This window comes from Phycodurus eques, chromosome 9 (assembly GCF_024500275.1).
Source record: "Phycodurus eques isolate BA_2022a chromosome 9, UOR_Pequ_1.1, whole genome shotgun sequence".
Taxonomy (NCBI): Eukaryota; Metazoa; Chordata; class Actinopteri; order Syngnathiformes; family Syngnathidae; genus Phycodurus; species Phycodurus eques.
In genome coordinates this window covers 5,586,314-5,603,101 of record NC_084533.1, presented here as the reverse complement: position 1 = coordinate 5,603,101, position 16,788 = coordinate 5,586,314, and the positions used below count along the sequence as shown (strand labels likewise).

Sequence of the window (16,788 nt, the reverse complement as noted above, 5' to 3'; positions counted from 1 at the left end):
TTTGTCATGTCTGTGCTATCTACTACTGTGTGGCGAATTTGTTTCTCTGCCTTACCTTTAGTGAATTCCCCCTTAAAGGCACTGTCACTTCCGCTGCTCACTCCTATTTCTGGTCTTTAATAACCTGTGCTCAATGGTCAGGCAAGATCCTGTCTTTGTCACGATTGGCCGTGCTGCGTAGTGGGCGTGGCCGAGTCTGATGCATCTCACACATATAAATCACTTACACACATACACTATATCACAGCACTTTCTCTCCCATCCCTCCCCCTCTCTCTTCACTCTGCCTTTCGCATACCAGAGAGCAGACTGCAGCAGGACTGTCGCGTTTTACTCATCCTCGAAAAGCAGAGAATCGAGGGACCGTTCTCAGCCAGTGAGAAAGGAGTCACTTTTTTTTTGCTGGACCTTCCGTTTCCCACAGAGAAGTGCAGGTGGCTGTGTAATCGGGTGTTTGATGTATCCATCCATGCTTGTGAGTTTACAGCAGAAGCATCAGCACTGCGGAGACAGCAACCATCTGCATCCCCCCCCCCCCCCATCCCTACTTCATCTTCTCATGGATTATCTGTACATAAATGCAGTATACTTGATTATTTCTGTTGGATATCCTGTAAATATATATGTTTGTCCTCCAAGGCTTGGTTGTTAAATGAAGTTTTTGAATTCTAAAATAATCTCACACATTCTTCCTCCTCACAGGTTTACATCTGGCCCCCACTTGCAGGCGTTAGGACCCTCGCTCAAGCCTTGGGACAGGCAAACTCCCACACTGGCTTGCCCCCTCATCCTCATCAGCTGTAGAATGACTGCGGCTCTGTGCTGACGAGGCGTCGGCAGGCAGCAGGAATGGGCGCTGTGCTGGCCGTATTCCCCACCACCCCCTCCGATACAGCTCTTCCACCCTCAGCACCACCCCCACCACCATACTGCCCCCCCAGGACGGGTGCTCCCCTAAGTCCCGCTGATGGGCGAAGACACTGACGCCACCCCGACGCTCAACCACAGCGGCTTCCTCCCCGACCACAACTATGTGACTGAAGGTAAGCAGACCGGAGAGTGAATGTTTGAGTGTGACAACTGAGTGTTGAAACATGCTCCTATCTGACTTGTGGAGGGAGTGTGGGTACAAGTGTGTGCTTACTAAGAGGGTCAGGACTGCCCCGTAATCGTTCTTTAAATCTGCGTTGATCAATGAAGTGCTGACAGAGCGGCAAAGAGGCACAGCAGTCGCTCTCCAATTTACAAAATTGAACTGTCATTGGCAAGTCGTCCTCTGCTCCTTGTTTCATTGTACTGTACTCTTTTTTTTCCCTTTGGTCCTTTTAAGCTCTTGGAACTGCCCTCTTCTGTTGTGTAACACACTATGTTGTTTCACTGCAGGGAAGAATAGATCTGCCCTCCATGTTTTTTATTTTTTTTATTATTATTATTTTTTTTGTACAGCACCAGACCTAGTCTCCTCTGTGAGACACGTGCACCCACTCCTCCCAAATGTAATAAAGAGGGGTGTTAAACTGAATAGATAGTGTATCAGATTTGAAACTGGGGGAATATTATAGTTTATCCAACCGCACACACAAACAATTGTAGTTTGATTTCTGCTCCCCCACACCTTCTGTTAACCACAATTACAATACTAATCTCACCTTTATGCTGCCTTTTTCCTCCCTATCATCCTAATTGAGGCTTTTGAGTCTATCCTATGTGAAATAATTACCTTCACCCAGCATTAATTAGTCAGAAGAGAGCTGCAGCGCAGCCTGTTGATGGTGTACATTTTTTGTGTGTGACACCCTTGTTGTGTTTTGTAGGGTTTTTTGTACCCCTGACCCTTTCTTTGACATATTTCCTTTATAATACTGCCTTTTTCCAGGAAGTTACTGGTAACATCTATCACCAGCAACAATGCATTATTGCCATAGCAACAGTCTGTGATAAAACCATGCTGCTATTCATGCTTGGCCGGTATGACTGATAGGTTGTCTCCGCCCACCAATAATAGCAGGATTAATTATTCTCCGCCCCTCAGACAGGCACTATTCAGGTTGAATTACTCATGAGCTCTCAGCATAGCGGTCACACACACGTGAAAACACACAGAAGCGGCACACAGAGATGGAATAGTGCAACACATTGACAAGCGCCTGCTGACAGTTGCAGAACAATAAGTAAATCAATGTCTGAGGACCACTCAGTTAGCTTCTGTCACAAAATTATTCATTCCCTGCCTCTTTCTCCATATCTGCTCCCCTTCCTCCACCCTTTTCCATCGCCTCCTTTCCCCCTCATACCCTCATAGCATCCTCTAAAGCATCTTGCAGTGTTGCTGAAGTGGCGCATCTCCCAAACAATTAGCCAACATTGCTGAAAGGTTGTAGGTTAGCGCTGAAGGCAGAGAGAAAGTGAAGTGGGTGAGTGGTTCTACAGTGCGAGTCTTTTTTGTGTGTATGACTGTTGCGTTTTCAGCGTTTTGCCTGTGTGGCATTCATATATTCGTGTCTGTTTGTGAGAAGATCCTGTGCGTCTTTGTTCACTCATGTTATATGAATGTGTGCGTGAGTGTCTGTAGGTGCATACATAAAAGAACATCCCAAGACCTTTTTCCATGGGGACTCCCCTGGCCTTCAAAACCTTCAAAGGAGGGGTGCTTAACCTTCCTCCACAATTCTTCCCCTCCCCACTTCTCTCCATCCCTTATACCTTTATACCTTATACCTTTTTATTCCCTTTTCCCTTCTCACTGGCTCCCTTTGTTGCACAGAGCTCCAACTGGAGTAGAATTATCTCCAGGGATGGATGAGGCTTTGCTTTTTAATACTCATGAAATATTAGTCTTCCAAATATTGTGCCTTGCATTCTTCTTCCCCCCGCAATTTTAGTAATAACTTATTTATGATTCACTTTTTTAAAGGCTCACAATTGTGTGCCTTTTTTTTAGACTTTACACAGATCTGATCGGCTTGATCAGTATCAGCCGATAATTAGCATTTTATGCTGATCAGCTTTAATGTAATAATTTGCCGATCCGATCAATGACGTCATTGAAACACTCGTTACCACGGCCACGACAACAACAATGGAATGCGCGTGTATTGTGTTGGTAAAAAAAACAACAAAATGGGGAAAAATATGTGGTGGTGGTGGTGGTGCTCGGGTGACGATGTTCATTCAAGGATCGCTTGAGGTATGTTCACGTACTTTTAATACGATACGGCTCACAAGCAGCCAACAAAACGTTATGTAGACTAGCAAGCTAGTGCTATCACTAAGGGTTGTACGTAAACATGGCGTCATTATGTTGAATCATGCTTTAAAGTTTCGGTGTGTGTGAAGAAATTTAATGATAATAAAGTAATTTAATTACAGTAAGTTAGCACACATTATTTCTGTTATATTGTAATGTTGGTTTGACCTAACTGATTAGAATACATGACCTGACTAGAGAATATTTTTGAAGATACTCAGTATACAGTACACAAGTACATACAGTAAAAGAACAAGTCATTTAAATAGACACATTGCTCCATATTGTGATCGGATCGGTGACCAGTTATCTTTTTTTTTTTTTTTTTTAAACTCTCTCATCGGTGATCGGCCCTAAAAATCCTGATCATGTAAAGCACAGGTGTCAAATTCAAGGCTTGGGGCCCAGAACCGGCCCACCACATCATTTTATGTGGCCCGCGAAAGCAAATCATGTGTGTCTACTTCCATGATTCTTGCTAAAATCTGTTCCAAATGTCTCTATAATATTCCTATGTAATAAATAGTAATGAACTATTGTAAGCATGTTTTGCCTCCAAACCCCTTTTACAGTTACTTGAATAGTTGAACAAACCATTATCCTTGACTTCTGATTTCAAAACTAGTTATCCATCAATTTGTTGTCTATGTGTAATAATATGATGAGGCGATTAAACATTGATATGGTTTTACAATCACAATGGCCCTCTGAGGAAAACCGTATCTACAATGTGGCCCGCGACAAAAATTCATTTGACACCCCTGGTGCAAAGCCTACTTTTGTTGTTGTTGTTGAGCTGTTGGATCGGCCTAGTGACTTAAAATGTTGCCCCCTAAATCTCAATTAACAGCCAAAATCTTTTAGGGACGAAATCATACAACAAATAAACATTTCTGCTTTTTAGCAATTAATCCATTAACATAATGCAAAAACTGATTTGTAATATACTGTATGTGCGAGTTCAGATTTTTGATTGAAAAACACAATTTAGTTGGTGTTCAATATAATCTATATGAAATCTCATTAGATTGCCAGGTCTTTTAGAGGTAAGGTATTAATGAAAAAGGTGTTTTAATAAAACAAATGCATTTTCAGATTTTTCTAAAATTGTTTTTGTTCATTGCTTGGTAACTAAATGATGTATTACAATACATTATGCACACAATACTACACATTATATATGATAATTATATCAATATATTGTGATCGTTTACTATCCATCCATTTTCTGAGCCGCTTCTCCTCACTACGGTCGCGGGCGTGCTGGAGCCTATCCCACGTTTCATCGGGCAGGAGGGGGGGTACTCACATTCACACCTATGGGCAATTTAGAGACTTCAATTAACCTACCATGCATGTTTTTGGGATGTGGGAGGAAACCGGAGTGCCTGGAGAAAACCCACGCAGGCACGGGGAAACTCCACACAGTCGGGGCCGGGAATTGAACCCCAGTCCTCAGAACTGTGAGGCAGACGCTCTAACCTGATCGTTTACTAGTATCATCCATCCATCCATTTTCTGAGCCGCTTCTCCTCACTAGGGTCACGGGCATGCTGGAGCCTATCCCAGCTATCATCGGGCAGGAGGCGGGGTACACCCTGAACTGGTTGCCAGCCAATCGCAGGGCACATACAAACAAACAACCATTCGCACTCACATTCACATTCACACCTACGGGCAATTTAGAGTCTCCAATTCATGCATGTTTTTGGGATGTGGGAGGAAACCGGAGTGCCCGGAGAAAACCCACCCAGGCACGGGGAGAACATGCAAACTCCACACAGGCGGGGCTGGTGATTGAACCCCGGTCCTCAGAACTGTGAGGCTGACGCACTAACCAGTCGGTCACCGTGCCGTTAATAGTATCATCAAATAGATTATATTGTACAAACGAGTTAAGTTTTCAAGGATTCAAGGATTTTTGTCATACCAACACACATTTTACATGATATGGTACAAGATTTGATACCCAAGGCCCCAGATTAGCCCAATAAATCTCAAGATGAGAATATATAAGAAAATAATAAGATAAAATAAGACAAGATAAAAAAAAATACTTATTTACAGTTGTGAATGTGTGTAGATGTGCAAATGCAGCATGGATTTGGGTGCAGTGAAAATACAAATGCTAGATGCTTGAATTGCACATGCACCACCTGTTATTTTTTATTAAGGGAGGAAAAATCAGCTGAATCAGCTGCACGGTGCTCATTCCGTAAAGTGACACCCTTGATGGAGCACTTGTTCGTGGTACTTTCTAATGATCAGGGTTGCTATGTGATGATTACCTATGTAGCGTATATTGGTTTGGATACAAACGTAAATTAATTTAGAAGAAAAGAATAAGCCGGAAACGACACCTTCGTTACTTCCAGTTTAGCGTGATTTCAAGTTTAAGCATTAAAATCAAATTATTTTATCTTGTAAAGAGGCAACACTTCTCTTTTTAGATGTGTAAAACTTCAGGACAAAGTGACGAAAAACCTCTATTTCTCGTAATCTGAAGGTTGCTACAGGAATTAGATAAGAGGTCTCGATAATGAGAGGTCTTTTGTCTAGCCCAAACACACACAAATGATACAGGTAGTGGATTTTTATAGAACATTTTATGAAATCTAACAGGGGAATCTACAGGGGAACAATGCAGGGAAAAAAGCAAAACAAAGGACAGACAAACATTGGTAGAAGGAGGCTGAACTTCTGATGTGAGGGTGGAAAGAGCCTGCGCGATGACAATGCATAGAGCTAGGGGTTCCTGTTCTCATTAATTTAAACCCAAATATGCACTAATCTATACTTTAGTAGACCACAAATTGGATTTACGTTGCGTGGAACACAATTTAGGCGGGCTGGTCAATCTCCCAAATGTTTGGCCGGTCCGGTTCGTACGGGCAACAGGTGGATTTGACGGAAAAGGAGGAAGAAAAAAAAGAAAAAGCAAGAAAAAGAATTCCAAGCGCAGAGTGGCCGAAGCCCGGGTCTCGCTTGGAGCAGACGTGCACCGCCCGTTTCCCACCCCACGGAGCGTTGTCCGTAAACTGCCTCGGCATACGATTAGGTAGCTCGGGGCGCTGGCAGGACAGGAAAGGTCTGATGTGGCCTTGCCACCTCATGGTGAGAGGTGGCTCTTCCTGGCTGGGCCAGGCTCTTCTGCAAGGTGAGCGAGCGAGCAAGCGCCCATTACAAAAAGGGGAGCTAGACCGCCTCTAAATGTTATTTTTCCATCCTAGGATTATTTGTGATTTCAAACCAGTGGGATAAAATATTAATTATTGGATCTAAGATAATGAAACCAGTTTCCAGCTTTGCATTGTCACGCACACATCCACTTTAATCCCTGTAATTAATGTTTCAATTGTATGTGGTTGTTGAGAACACTGTAATATTTGCAATGTGGCATCTGTTGTCTGGGGTGAAACGTCTCATCCAGTTCAGTTGACAAACAGATTTGACATCAGACATTCAAATTTGCAGAAATACAATTACTAGTGGCACTGTTGTGATGGTTAACACTGGGAGCGTTCATGCAAAGTTCTTAAAATATCATACAACATTCAAATCTGGTGAAGAATGTGATTAGTTCCTCCAGAGTTGCAGTAGCTCTCCAGGTCCGGGGGGGCAATTTAGGTCAAGGAGGACCTCCTTCCCAGTCTGTACGGGGTTAGGTTCGGGTTCAGTCGTTCTTTTCCTACGAAAAATTTTGGGTCGCGCATTTGAGCACTGGTTCAGAAGACCCTGCAAGTTACTCAGTCTTTCTTTAGAGCAGGTAAGCGATGCCGAAAGTCATGCAGTAACTGAGACTGACCAAGGCTATTAAGAGGTTATCTGCTGCGGACCAGGAGTGCATGAGGGGGAGCTCGGGTGTTTTAGCATCAGTGCTAATGGCGCGTAGGGTGTTGTCAATATGGGTGATGTCAATCGCCTGAGTTCCTTCAAATTGAATCTACTTAAGCGTCCCAGGTTCAACCTCTAATTTGTACTGTCCGAAAAAGTTAGATATCTCGATTTTGCTCTCATAATTGTCAGTTGGCAGATGGTAAGAGGGTGACGTCCTCAATATGCAAAATGGCATCTTTGGGAACAGTCGAGCCACATGGTTTGATTTGGCAGGGCGAGTCTCGTCGTGGTGTCGTGGTGGTCGTAACTCAGAGTTGTGCTTAGCGCTGGTGTCTTGACTAGCCATTTGGTACCAACAATTTCCGCGGAAGTAGTAGTAACCAAGTAGCGAGGTGTAGCTTTTGCTCTACACCGCGACCCATCCTTCATGGGCTGCAGGCCACAAATCCCATCCATTACATCTCAGATGAATGGCTTACTGGGACACAAATAATGGATGTCTTTTGTGAGGATGAACATGTGCAAATTTGGCGCCAGATACAGTTCAGAAATACTATCGTGATAGGCGACTACCACTGGAGTACTGACTTGGACGTAAGTGTCGCCCCGCTAGACGCCAACATTAATTACGTCTTTTAGGCGATAGATGTTGCGGGAGTCGATAATTGGGAGAGAAACAAGGAAGGCTACTTCTCGGAACTCAGGGTTGACATACAAGACAGTGGAACTCCCGAGAGAAAAAGCCAAGTGGGCTTGGACAGGACTAATGGGGCTTGCTAGATCTTTAGAAAGGATGCTTTCGACGAAGCTCAGGGGTACCAAGTACGGAGGAATTCTACCCATTGCTTAGTTTTCTATGGAAGAAGAGATTTTGCGTAGCATATCTTTCATCAATGTGGTAACAATTTGTGTGTGAGCGTAATCCCTTTGGACCACGACAGCAGTTTACTTATGCTCCCCCACTGCAGTGATGGCAGATGGCGGCACGTTATTAACGGGAAAGCGAAAAGTTTTAAGCGGTAATTGAAGGTCAGGATGCTTAAGTCGTCAAACAGTGCCTGAGAAATTGCCGATTTGTCCGCCCACAAGGAGGCTTCTGAACGTCTGAGGGTGGAAAGAGCCTGCACGGTGACAATGCATAGGCAGGCTGGTCGATCTCCCTTATGTTTGGCCGGTCTGGTCCGCACGGGCAACAGATGGATTTGACGGAAAAGGAGGAAGAAAAAAAAGAAAAAGCAAGAAAAAGAGTTCCAAGCGCAGTGCGGCCGAAGCCCGGTGTAGCTGTTCGCAAGACGCTCGGAGCAGACGTGCGCTGCCCATTTCACCCTTCCTCAATGTGCCGGCTTAGCATACACCAGTTGACTAACATGCATGTTATATGGTGTCCACTCACTAATACGTTCGATAGACATACGATAGACTTTAATTATTTGTGCTGGGATCACAAACAACAATACTGGTTATACGAACATATCAACTCACAGGTTCTTACAGGGGTTTAGACACTGAAAAAGTGTCCACCACACCACTCGTCAAAGCACTACCTCATTTTCCTACATCCTATCCTGCCCTTTTCTGTCCTCTCTTATCTCGTTCTCTTTGTTAGTTATTGCATATCCTCACCGGGTGTTCCCCCCCAATCTACAAAAGACTGTTGTAATATCTAGACTGTCTCACTATTGTTCTGCTGTGGTTCTCACCCCTAGTCCACTTGTCCACTCTATCCCTCTGTCTGTCCCCTAAAACCCTTTTCTGTCCGGTTGCATTTTCAATAAACATCAGAATAATACAAAAATAGTTTTCAATTTATTTCAAACTCCCCTGTTGCACAGCAAAACTGTTCCAGCACAGGCATACAGATCCACCATTCTGCAAGGCCATGCAGGTCAACAGGACAGGTTAAAAATAAAAAAAAGAGAGAAATGTGGTGGCAATTATTTCTACCGGCACTCTCTTCCTATAATCATGCACAGTAAACCTACTTATTTTACTTGAAAGACATGTATTAAGGCATTAAGGCAGGTATTGACAAATGAACTTCACTGATGTTCATTTAACTATTTAAATGTGTTCACGCTACATGACTTTGTCTTCTCCCTGCAAAATCTCACCCCGAAGTTGTGGGTACGGAATGTATTCAGACCCCCTTAGTTTTTTTCACTCTTTGTTATATTGCAGCAGCATGGTGGAGGACTGGTTAGAGCGTCTGCCTCACAGTTCTGAGGTCCGGGGTTCAATCCCTGGCCCCACCTGTGTGGAGTTTGCATGTTCTCCCGGTGCCTGCGTGGGTTTTCTCCGGGCACGCCGGTTTCCTCCCACATCCCAAAATCATGCATGATAGATTAATTGACAACTTTACATTGCCCGTAGGTGTGAATGTGAGTGCAAATGGTTGTTTGTTTTTATGTGCCCTGCGATTGGCTGGCAACCTGTTAGGGTGTACCCCGCCTCCTGCCCAATGATAGCTGGGATAGGCTCCAGCACGCCCGCGACCCTAGTGAGGAGAAGCGGCTCAGAAAATGGATGGATGGATGGATGTTATATTGCAGCCGTTTGCCAAAATAATGTGTTCTCCCCCCCCCCCCCTCATTTATGTACACACAGCACCCACATTGACAGAAAAACAACAGAATTTTTGCAGATTTATTAAAAAAGAAAAAATGAAACATCACACAGCCATACGTATGCAGACCCTTTTCTCAGTATTTAGTAGAAGCACCCTTTTGAGCTAATATAGCCATGAGTCTTTTTGGGAATGGTGCAACAAGTTTTTCACACCTGGATTTGGGGATCCTCTGCCATTCCTCCTTGCAGATCCTCTCCAGTTCTGTCAGGTTGGATGGTGACCGTTGGTGGACAGCCATTTTCAGGTCTCTCCAGAGATGCTCAATTGGGTTTAAGTCACAGCTCTGGCTGGGCCATTCAAGAACAGTCACGGAGTTGTCCTGAAGCCACTCCTTTGTTATTTTAGCTGCATGCTTAGGGTCATTGTCTTGTTGGAAGATGAACCTTCGGCCCAGTCTGAGGTCCTGAGCACTCTAGAGAAGGTTTTCATCCAGGATATCCCTGTACCACTGTGCTCTTAGGAGCCTTAAGTGGAGCAAGTTTTTACAAGGTTACAAGTTTTTTTATAACCTTGGCCAGAACCTTGGCCAGATCTGTGCCTTGCCACAATTCTGTCTCTAAGCTCTTCAGGCAGTTCCTTTGACCTCATGATTCTCATTTGCTCTGACATGCACTGTGAGCTGTAAGGTCTTATATAGACAGGTGTGTGGCTTTCCTAATCAAGTTCAGTATAATCCAACACAGCTGGACTCAAATGATGGTGTAGAACCATCTCAAGGATGATCAGAAGAAATGGACAGCACCCAACTTAAATATATGAGGGTCACAGAAAAGGGTCTAAATAGCTATGGCTGTGTGATATTTCAGTATTTATTTTTTAATAAATCTGCAAAAATGTCAACAATTCCGTTTTTTTAATGTCAATGTGAGGTGCTGTGTGTAAATTAATATGGGAAAAGAGGTGGTCTCAATACTTTCCCTACCCACTGTATTGTGTCGAAGATAGGGATGTCCCCGTCCAATCACGTGATAAGAAATTGGGGTTGGTACTTGATTTTCAGCTGATTGAGATCGAGTGAAAAAGATTGGTTTTATATATTTTTTGACATTTTGAATACATATATGCACACACACACACACAGAGGTTGAAATTAGTATTTAACACGTCACCATTTTTCCTCATGAAATATATTTCCAAAGTTGCAATTGACATGAAGATTTTGCCAGATGTTGGGAACAACCCAAGTAATCCATACATACAAAGAAAGTAGAACAAATAAGTTAAGTTATGTGTAATAAATAAATTAAGAAATGTGTAACAATGTGAAATGACACAGGGAAAAGGTATTGAACACGCCAATTGGTATTTTTTAATACTTTGTACAAAAGTCTTTGTTTGCAATGACAGCTTCAAGACGCCTCCTGTATGGAGAAACTAGTCGCATGCATTGCTCTGGTGTGATTTTGGCCCATTCCTCCACACAAGCAGTCTTCAAATCTTAAAGGTTCCCGTGGGCTTCTTTTATGGACCTTGAGTTTCAGTTCTTTCCATAGATTTTTGATTGGATTCAAGTCAGGTGATTGGCTGGGTCATTCTAGCAGCTTTTTTTTTTTTTTTCTTTGAAACCAATTGAGAGTTGCCTTTGCAGTATGTTTTGGATCATTATCCTGCTGAAATGTCCATCCCCGTTTCAATATTCATCACCCTCGTAGATTGGCAGCAGATTTTTGTCAGAAATGTCTCGGTCCATACAACCCCAATTCCAATGAAGTTGGGACGTTGTGTTAAACATAAATAAAAACACATGTTCGACCTATATTTAATTGAATACACTACAAAGACAAGATATTTAATGTTCAAACTGATAAACTTTTTTTTTTTAGCAAATAATCATTAACTTAGAATATTATGGCTGCAACACTGTTCCAGAAAAACTGGGACAGGGTCATGTTTACCACTGTGTTACACCAACCTTTTCTTTTAACAACATTCAATAAACGTTTGAGAACTGAAGACACTAATTGTTGAAGCTTTGTAGGTGTAATTCTTTCCCATTCTTGCTTGATGTACAGCTTCAGCTGTCCAACAGTCTCCGTTGTTTGTATTTTACGCTTCATAATCCGCCACATATTTTCAATGGGAGACAAGTCTGGACTGAAGGCAGGCCAGTCAGTACCCGCACTCTTTTACTACGAAACCACGCTGTTGTAACACGTGCAGAATGTGGCTTGGCATTGTCTTCCTGAAATAAGCAGGGGCGTCCATTAAAAATATTTTGCTTGGATAGCAGCATATGTCACAAGGGTCGCGGGTGTACTGGCGCCTATTCTCAGCTGACTCTGGGCGAGAGGCGGGGTACACCCTGAACTGGTTGTTGTAACACATGCAGAATAGTGGCATTGTCTTGCTGAAATAAGTAGGGGCGTCCATGAAAAAGCCGTTGCTTGGATGGCAGCATACTGTTTCTCCAAAACCTGTATGTACCTTTCAGCATTAATGGTGCCTTCACAGATGTGTAAGTTACCCATGCCATTGGCACTAACACAGCCCCATACCTTCACATATGCTGGCTTTTGAACTTTGCGCCCATAACAGTCCGGTGTCATGAACGGAACAGAGGATAGGACCCAGAAATGCACGACTCCAAAACAAATGGAAAGTTTAAAAAAAGAGGAGGTTTAATATACGGGCAGAGGTCGGTACACAGGCAGGCAATCCAAAAAAGGCAACAGTATCCAAAAACGTGAGACAAAAAGGCGAGGTCAACAATCGGAACAGGGTCTAGTCTTACTGTAAGTCTGTGACGTTGAAACAAGGAATGCTGGAACGCGACAAGGTACAACGAACTGGCGACTAGAAAGAATGAGACGCGAGGTTAAATGCAATGGGTAATTAGGGTGAACGAGGCACAGGTGGTGAAGATGCTCTCAGGAGCAGGTGTGTACGAGACAGGGGAAAGACAACAACCGGAACACACACCCATGACATCTGGATGGTTCTTTTCCTCTTTGGCCCGGAGGACACGTCGTCCACAATTTCGAAAAACAATTTGAAATGTGGACTCGTCGGACCAAAGAACACTTTTCCACTTTGCATCAGTCCATCTTAGATGAGTTCGGGCCCAGAGAAGCCGGCGGCGTTTCTGGGTGTTGTTGATAAATGGCTTTTGCTTTGCATAGTAGAGTTTCAAGTTGCACTTACGGATGTAGCGCCGAACTGTATTTACTGACATTGGTTTTCTGAAGTATTCCTGAGCCCATGTCGTGATATCCTTTACACATTGATGTCGGTTTTTGATGCAGTGCCGCCTGAGGGATCGAAGCTCACGGGCATTCAATGTTGTTTTTCGGCCTTGCCGCTTTCATGTGGTGATTTCTCCAGATTCTCTGAGCCTTTTGATGATATTATGGCCCGTAGATGATAAAATCCCTAAATTCCTTGCAATTGTACATTGAGGAACATTGTCCTTAAACTGCTCAACTATTTTCTCACCCACTTATTCACAAAGAGGTGAACCTCGCACCATCGTTGCTTGTGAATGACTGACCAATTCAGGGAAGCTCCTTTTATACCCAATCATGGCACGCACCTGTTCCCAATTAGCCTGGTCACCTGAGGGATGTTCCAAACAGGTGTTCCTCAACTTTCTCAGTCTTTTTTGCCACCTGTCCCAGCTTTTTTGGAATGTGTTGAAGCCATAAAATTCTAAGTTAATGATTATTTGCTAAAAACAATAAAGTTTATCAGTTTGAACATTAAATATCTTGTCTTTGTAGTGTATTCAATTAAATATAGGTTGAACAGGATTTGCAAATCATTGTATTGTGTTTTTATTTCTGTTTAACACAACGTTCCAACTTCATTAGAATTCGGGTTGTACATGCATATATATATAAATATATATATATATATATATATATATATATATATATATATATACATATATATATATATATATATAAATCTATATCCATACACGTACATATATTAACTTGAGAACATTTGAATGCCCGCTCTTTTTTTAATGCATTGCCAAGGTAATCGGATCTGGACTCTGTATCAGCAGATCCGTAAAATGAAAGACTCGGACTCAGGTGCAAATAAATTTGATCAGGACATCCCTAGTCGCAGATATAGTATGATCATGAAAACAACACCTTTCTGTATTCTTTGGTGAGTACTCATGACCAAATGTGGTGATATACGTAGTAACCCAGTCCCCACCTTAACCACTTCCCACTTCCTTTCATCCTTCCCCTTTGCCACCCACCTCTTCTTTCTCCATCCTTGATCCTCTTGCAGGGCTGCTCCTGGCTATAGCCTGAAGAGCTCCGCCCATCCCGTCCACCCCTCTCAACCCTGGAGTCCTCCCCCAGGATGTTGAGCCCCATCCAGGTGCTGTGCTCTGACATCAGTACCCTTTCTCTGGAGCCTGAGCCGTTTGCCTCTTACACTGAAGGTGTGTGCTCTATCCTCTTCTCTACCCAAAGTTCACCTGTACAGTATGCCTCAACAGTCGCGCTACACAACATCAGTGTGAGACATGCGAGGCTGTGTGTGTGAGGCTCTGTGTGTCAGGGGAACTATTTAGTCGAGTCTGAGCATTACAAATATGTCATACCTCAGTTTGTCAGTGTGTGTCATTCCTTGTGTGTAAATATTTCTGTACCAAACGTTATTTTTATCTCAGACTGTGTGATGTAGAATGTGTGTGTTTCTGTCTGTATGATTGATTTCGTTAAATAACTCAGACAGATGAAGTTCAATCTCCTTTTCGGGCTTTCTCTTCAAAATCAAAGATGCACATGATTACATTTAAGTAATTAAAACTGTCGATTCTTAACGTTTTCAATGTCATTAGGCACTATACTGGGCACAAATCCCAAAGATTAAAATCTTTTGTCACGGTGGTCTGACAAATCTGTCGAAACTATTTTTGTTTAACATGACTAATTTCAGCACTGAACAATTAAAATTGTCTGAGCAAAATTAGAGTTGTTTTTCCAGCATGCTGCTTCTAATTGTGTTCGTCAATATCCATTAGGCTCACCCCAGCTTTGCTTCACTGTGTCCAAGATCCCATACTGTGCCATCCCAAAATCACTCTTCCTCATGTATGTGCTCTTCCAACACACACGCACACACAAACCTACGCACGCACGCACGCACACTCACACGTACACAAACACACACACACACACATCGTTTTTCCAGATAACTACTAAACTGCAGGACAGGGATTGATTTAACCCTGGACAGTCGTTCCCCTCCTCTCCCCAACCCGTTTATTTCTTTATTTCGCTTCTGGGTAATTGAGTACACACACTGGTGCACACGTACACAGGATACATGCCGGGTGCACATGCTACACACACAAACTAGCCAGCATACACAAACATCACCTGCTGAGCAGCATCTTGTCCTTGCTTTTAAGGAGTGTGTGTTTTTGGCTGGGCTTTAATGGGCAATGTTTTCCCAAAGCTGAGATATCCGTAATTGGGACTGTGGGACGTCTGCTCCCCTCCCTGTCCCTATTGTATTTCTCCTCATAAAAAAGGAATTCCCCCTCCTTCCATCTTCAACCCCCACTCTTTCCCTTTTTTCCCACTCTTTTCCTAGCCATTGCTTTTCTTTTTTATATTCGTCTTCATGAGGACTACTGCGAACCCTCGTTTAATGCGGGGGAGAAGTTCCAGACCAACTCACAATAGGTGAAAATCCACAATAAAGAGAGACCATACTGACCCCCTCCAAAAGTATTGGAATGGCAAAGTCAATTCCTTTGTTTTTCTTCTATACTGAAGGCCTTTGGGTTTCAGATGCAAAAGATGAATATGAGATAAAAGTTCAGAATTCCAGCTTTTATTTCATGGTATTTACATCTAAATGTCTTGAAGAACTCTGGACAGAGCACCTTTTGTTTTAAACCCCCACTTTTCAAGTGAGCAAAAGCAAAAGTATTGAAAATTTAATTAACTTAAATTGAATAACATTTAATATTTGGTCGCATAACCCTTACTTCCAATAACTTCATCAAGCCTGCGACCCACTGACTTCACCAGACTGTTAAGACAGACTGTGAAGTCCTTTGTTGTGTTGGCAGTGTGTTTTCGGTCATCGTCTTGTTGTATGATGAAGCTTCTCCTGATTAGTTTGGATGCGTTTTTCTGTAAATTGGCAGACAAAATGGTTTTGTTGACTTCAGAATTCATCTTCTGCTACCATCATGAGTTACATCATCAATAAAGACGAGTGTGCCCTTTCCAGAAGCAGCCATGCAAGCCCAAGCGATGACATTACCTCCACCATGCTTCACAGATGAGCTTGTGTGTTTTGGATCAGAAGCAGATCCTTTCTTTCTCCATACGTTGGCCTTTCCATCACTTTGGTAGAGGTTAATCTTGGTCTCATCAGTCCATAAAACTGTTCCAAAACTTTTGTGGTTCATCTCTATTCTTCTTTGGAAAGATTCAAGCTGGCCTTCCGATTTTTTTTGCAGATAAGTTGTTTGCATCTTGTGGTATGGCCTGGATATTTCTTCTCTCAAAGTCTTCTTCGAACAGTGGATTGTGATACCTTCACCCCTGCCCTCTGGAGGTTCGCAGTGATGTCACTGGCTGTGGTCTTTGGATGTTTCTTCACAGGTCTCACAGTGTTTCTGTCATCAACTGCTGTTCATACCCTTAGCGGACCTGGTCGATGTCTGTTGCTCTGTAGACCAGTACAGAGCAACAGACATTTCTTTATTTTTCAGGACATTCCAAATTGTTGCATTGGCAATGCCCAATGTTTGTGCAATAGCTCTGATCAATTTTCCCTCTTCTCTCAGCTTCAAAATGGTTTGCTTTTCTCCCATAGACAGCTAGTTCTCTGGCTTAACAGCAAATGCAGTTTTCATAGGTGAAACCCAAAGCCAGAAACAAGAACTATCTAATGTTTAATCAATCAATCTAAACTGCAACACCTGAGCAACTTGAAACACCCATCGGTCACATGTTCCAATACCTTTGCTCACTTGAAAAGCGGGTGGGTTCAAATAAAAGGTGCTCTGTCTTGAGTTGTTTAACACAGCTAGATGTAAATACCATGAAATAAAAGCTGAAATTCTGAACTTTTGTCTCATATTCATCTTTTCATC

The 16,788-nt window shown here is 42.9% G+C and overlaps 1 protein-coding gene across 3 annotated transcripts in view; it reads left to right on the top strand.

Annotated features, from left to right (window-relative positions):
* Positions 1 to 272: 272 nt before the first annotated feature.
* LOC133407488 (serine/threonine-protein phosphatase 2A 55 kDa regulatory subunit B gamma isoform) overlaps positions 273 to 16,788 on the top strand; it is a 46,405-nt gene continuing 29,889 nt past the window's right edge. Inside the window, exons 1-3 of one of the 3 annotated variants that reach the window (XM_061685464.1) lie at positions 273 to 376; positions 703 to 1,043; positions 13,953 to 14,109. In XM_061685464.1, coding sequence (XP_061541448.1) covers positions 14,028 to 14,109 — 82 coding nt within the window. In that variant the 5' untranslated portion in view covers positions 273 to 376; positions 703 to 1,043; positions 13,953 to 14,027. Of the gene's footprint in view, positions 476 to 702; positions 1,044 to 13,952; positions 14,110 to 16,788 lie in introns of all 3 variants that reach the window. The other 2 variants (XM_061685463.1, XM_061685466.1) reach the window with 2 other exon arrangements.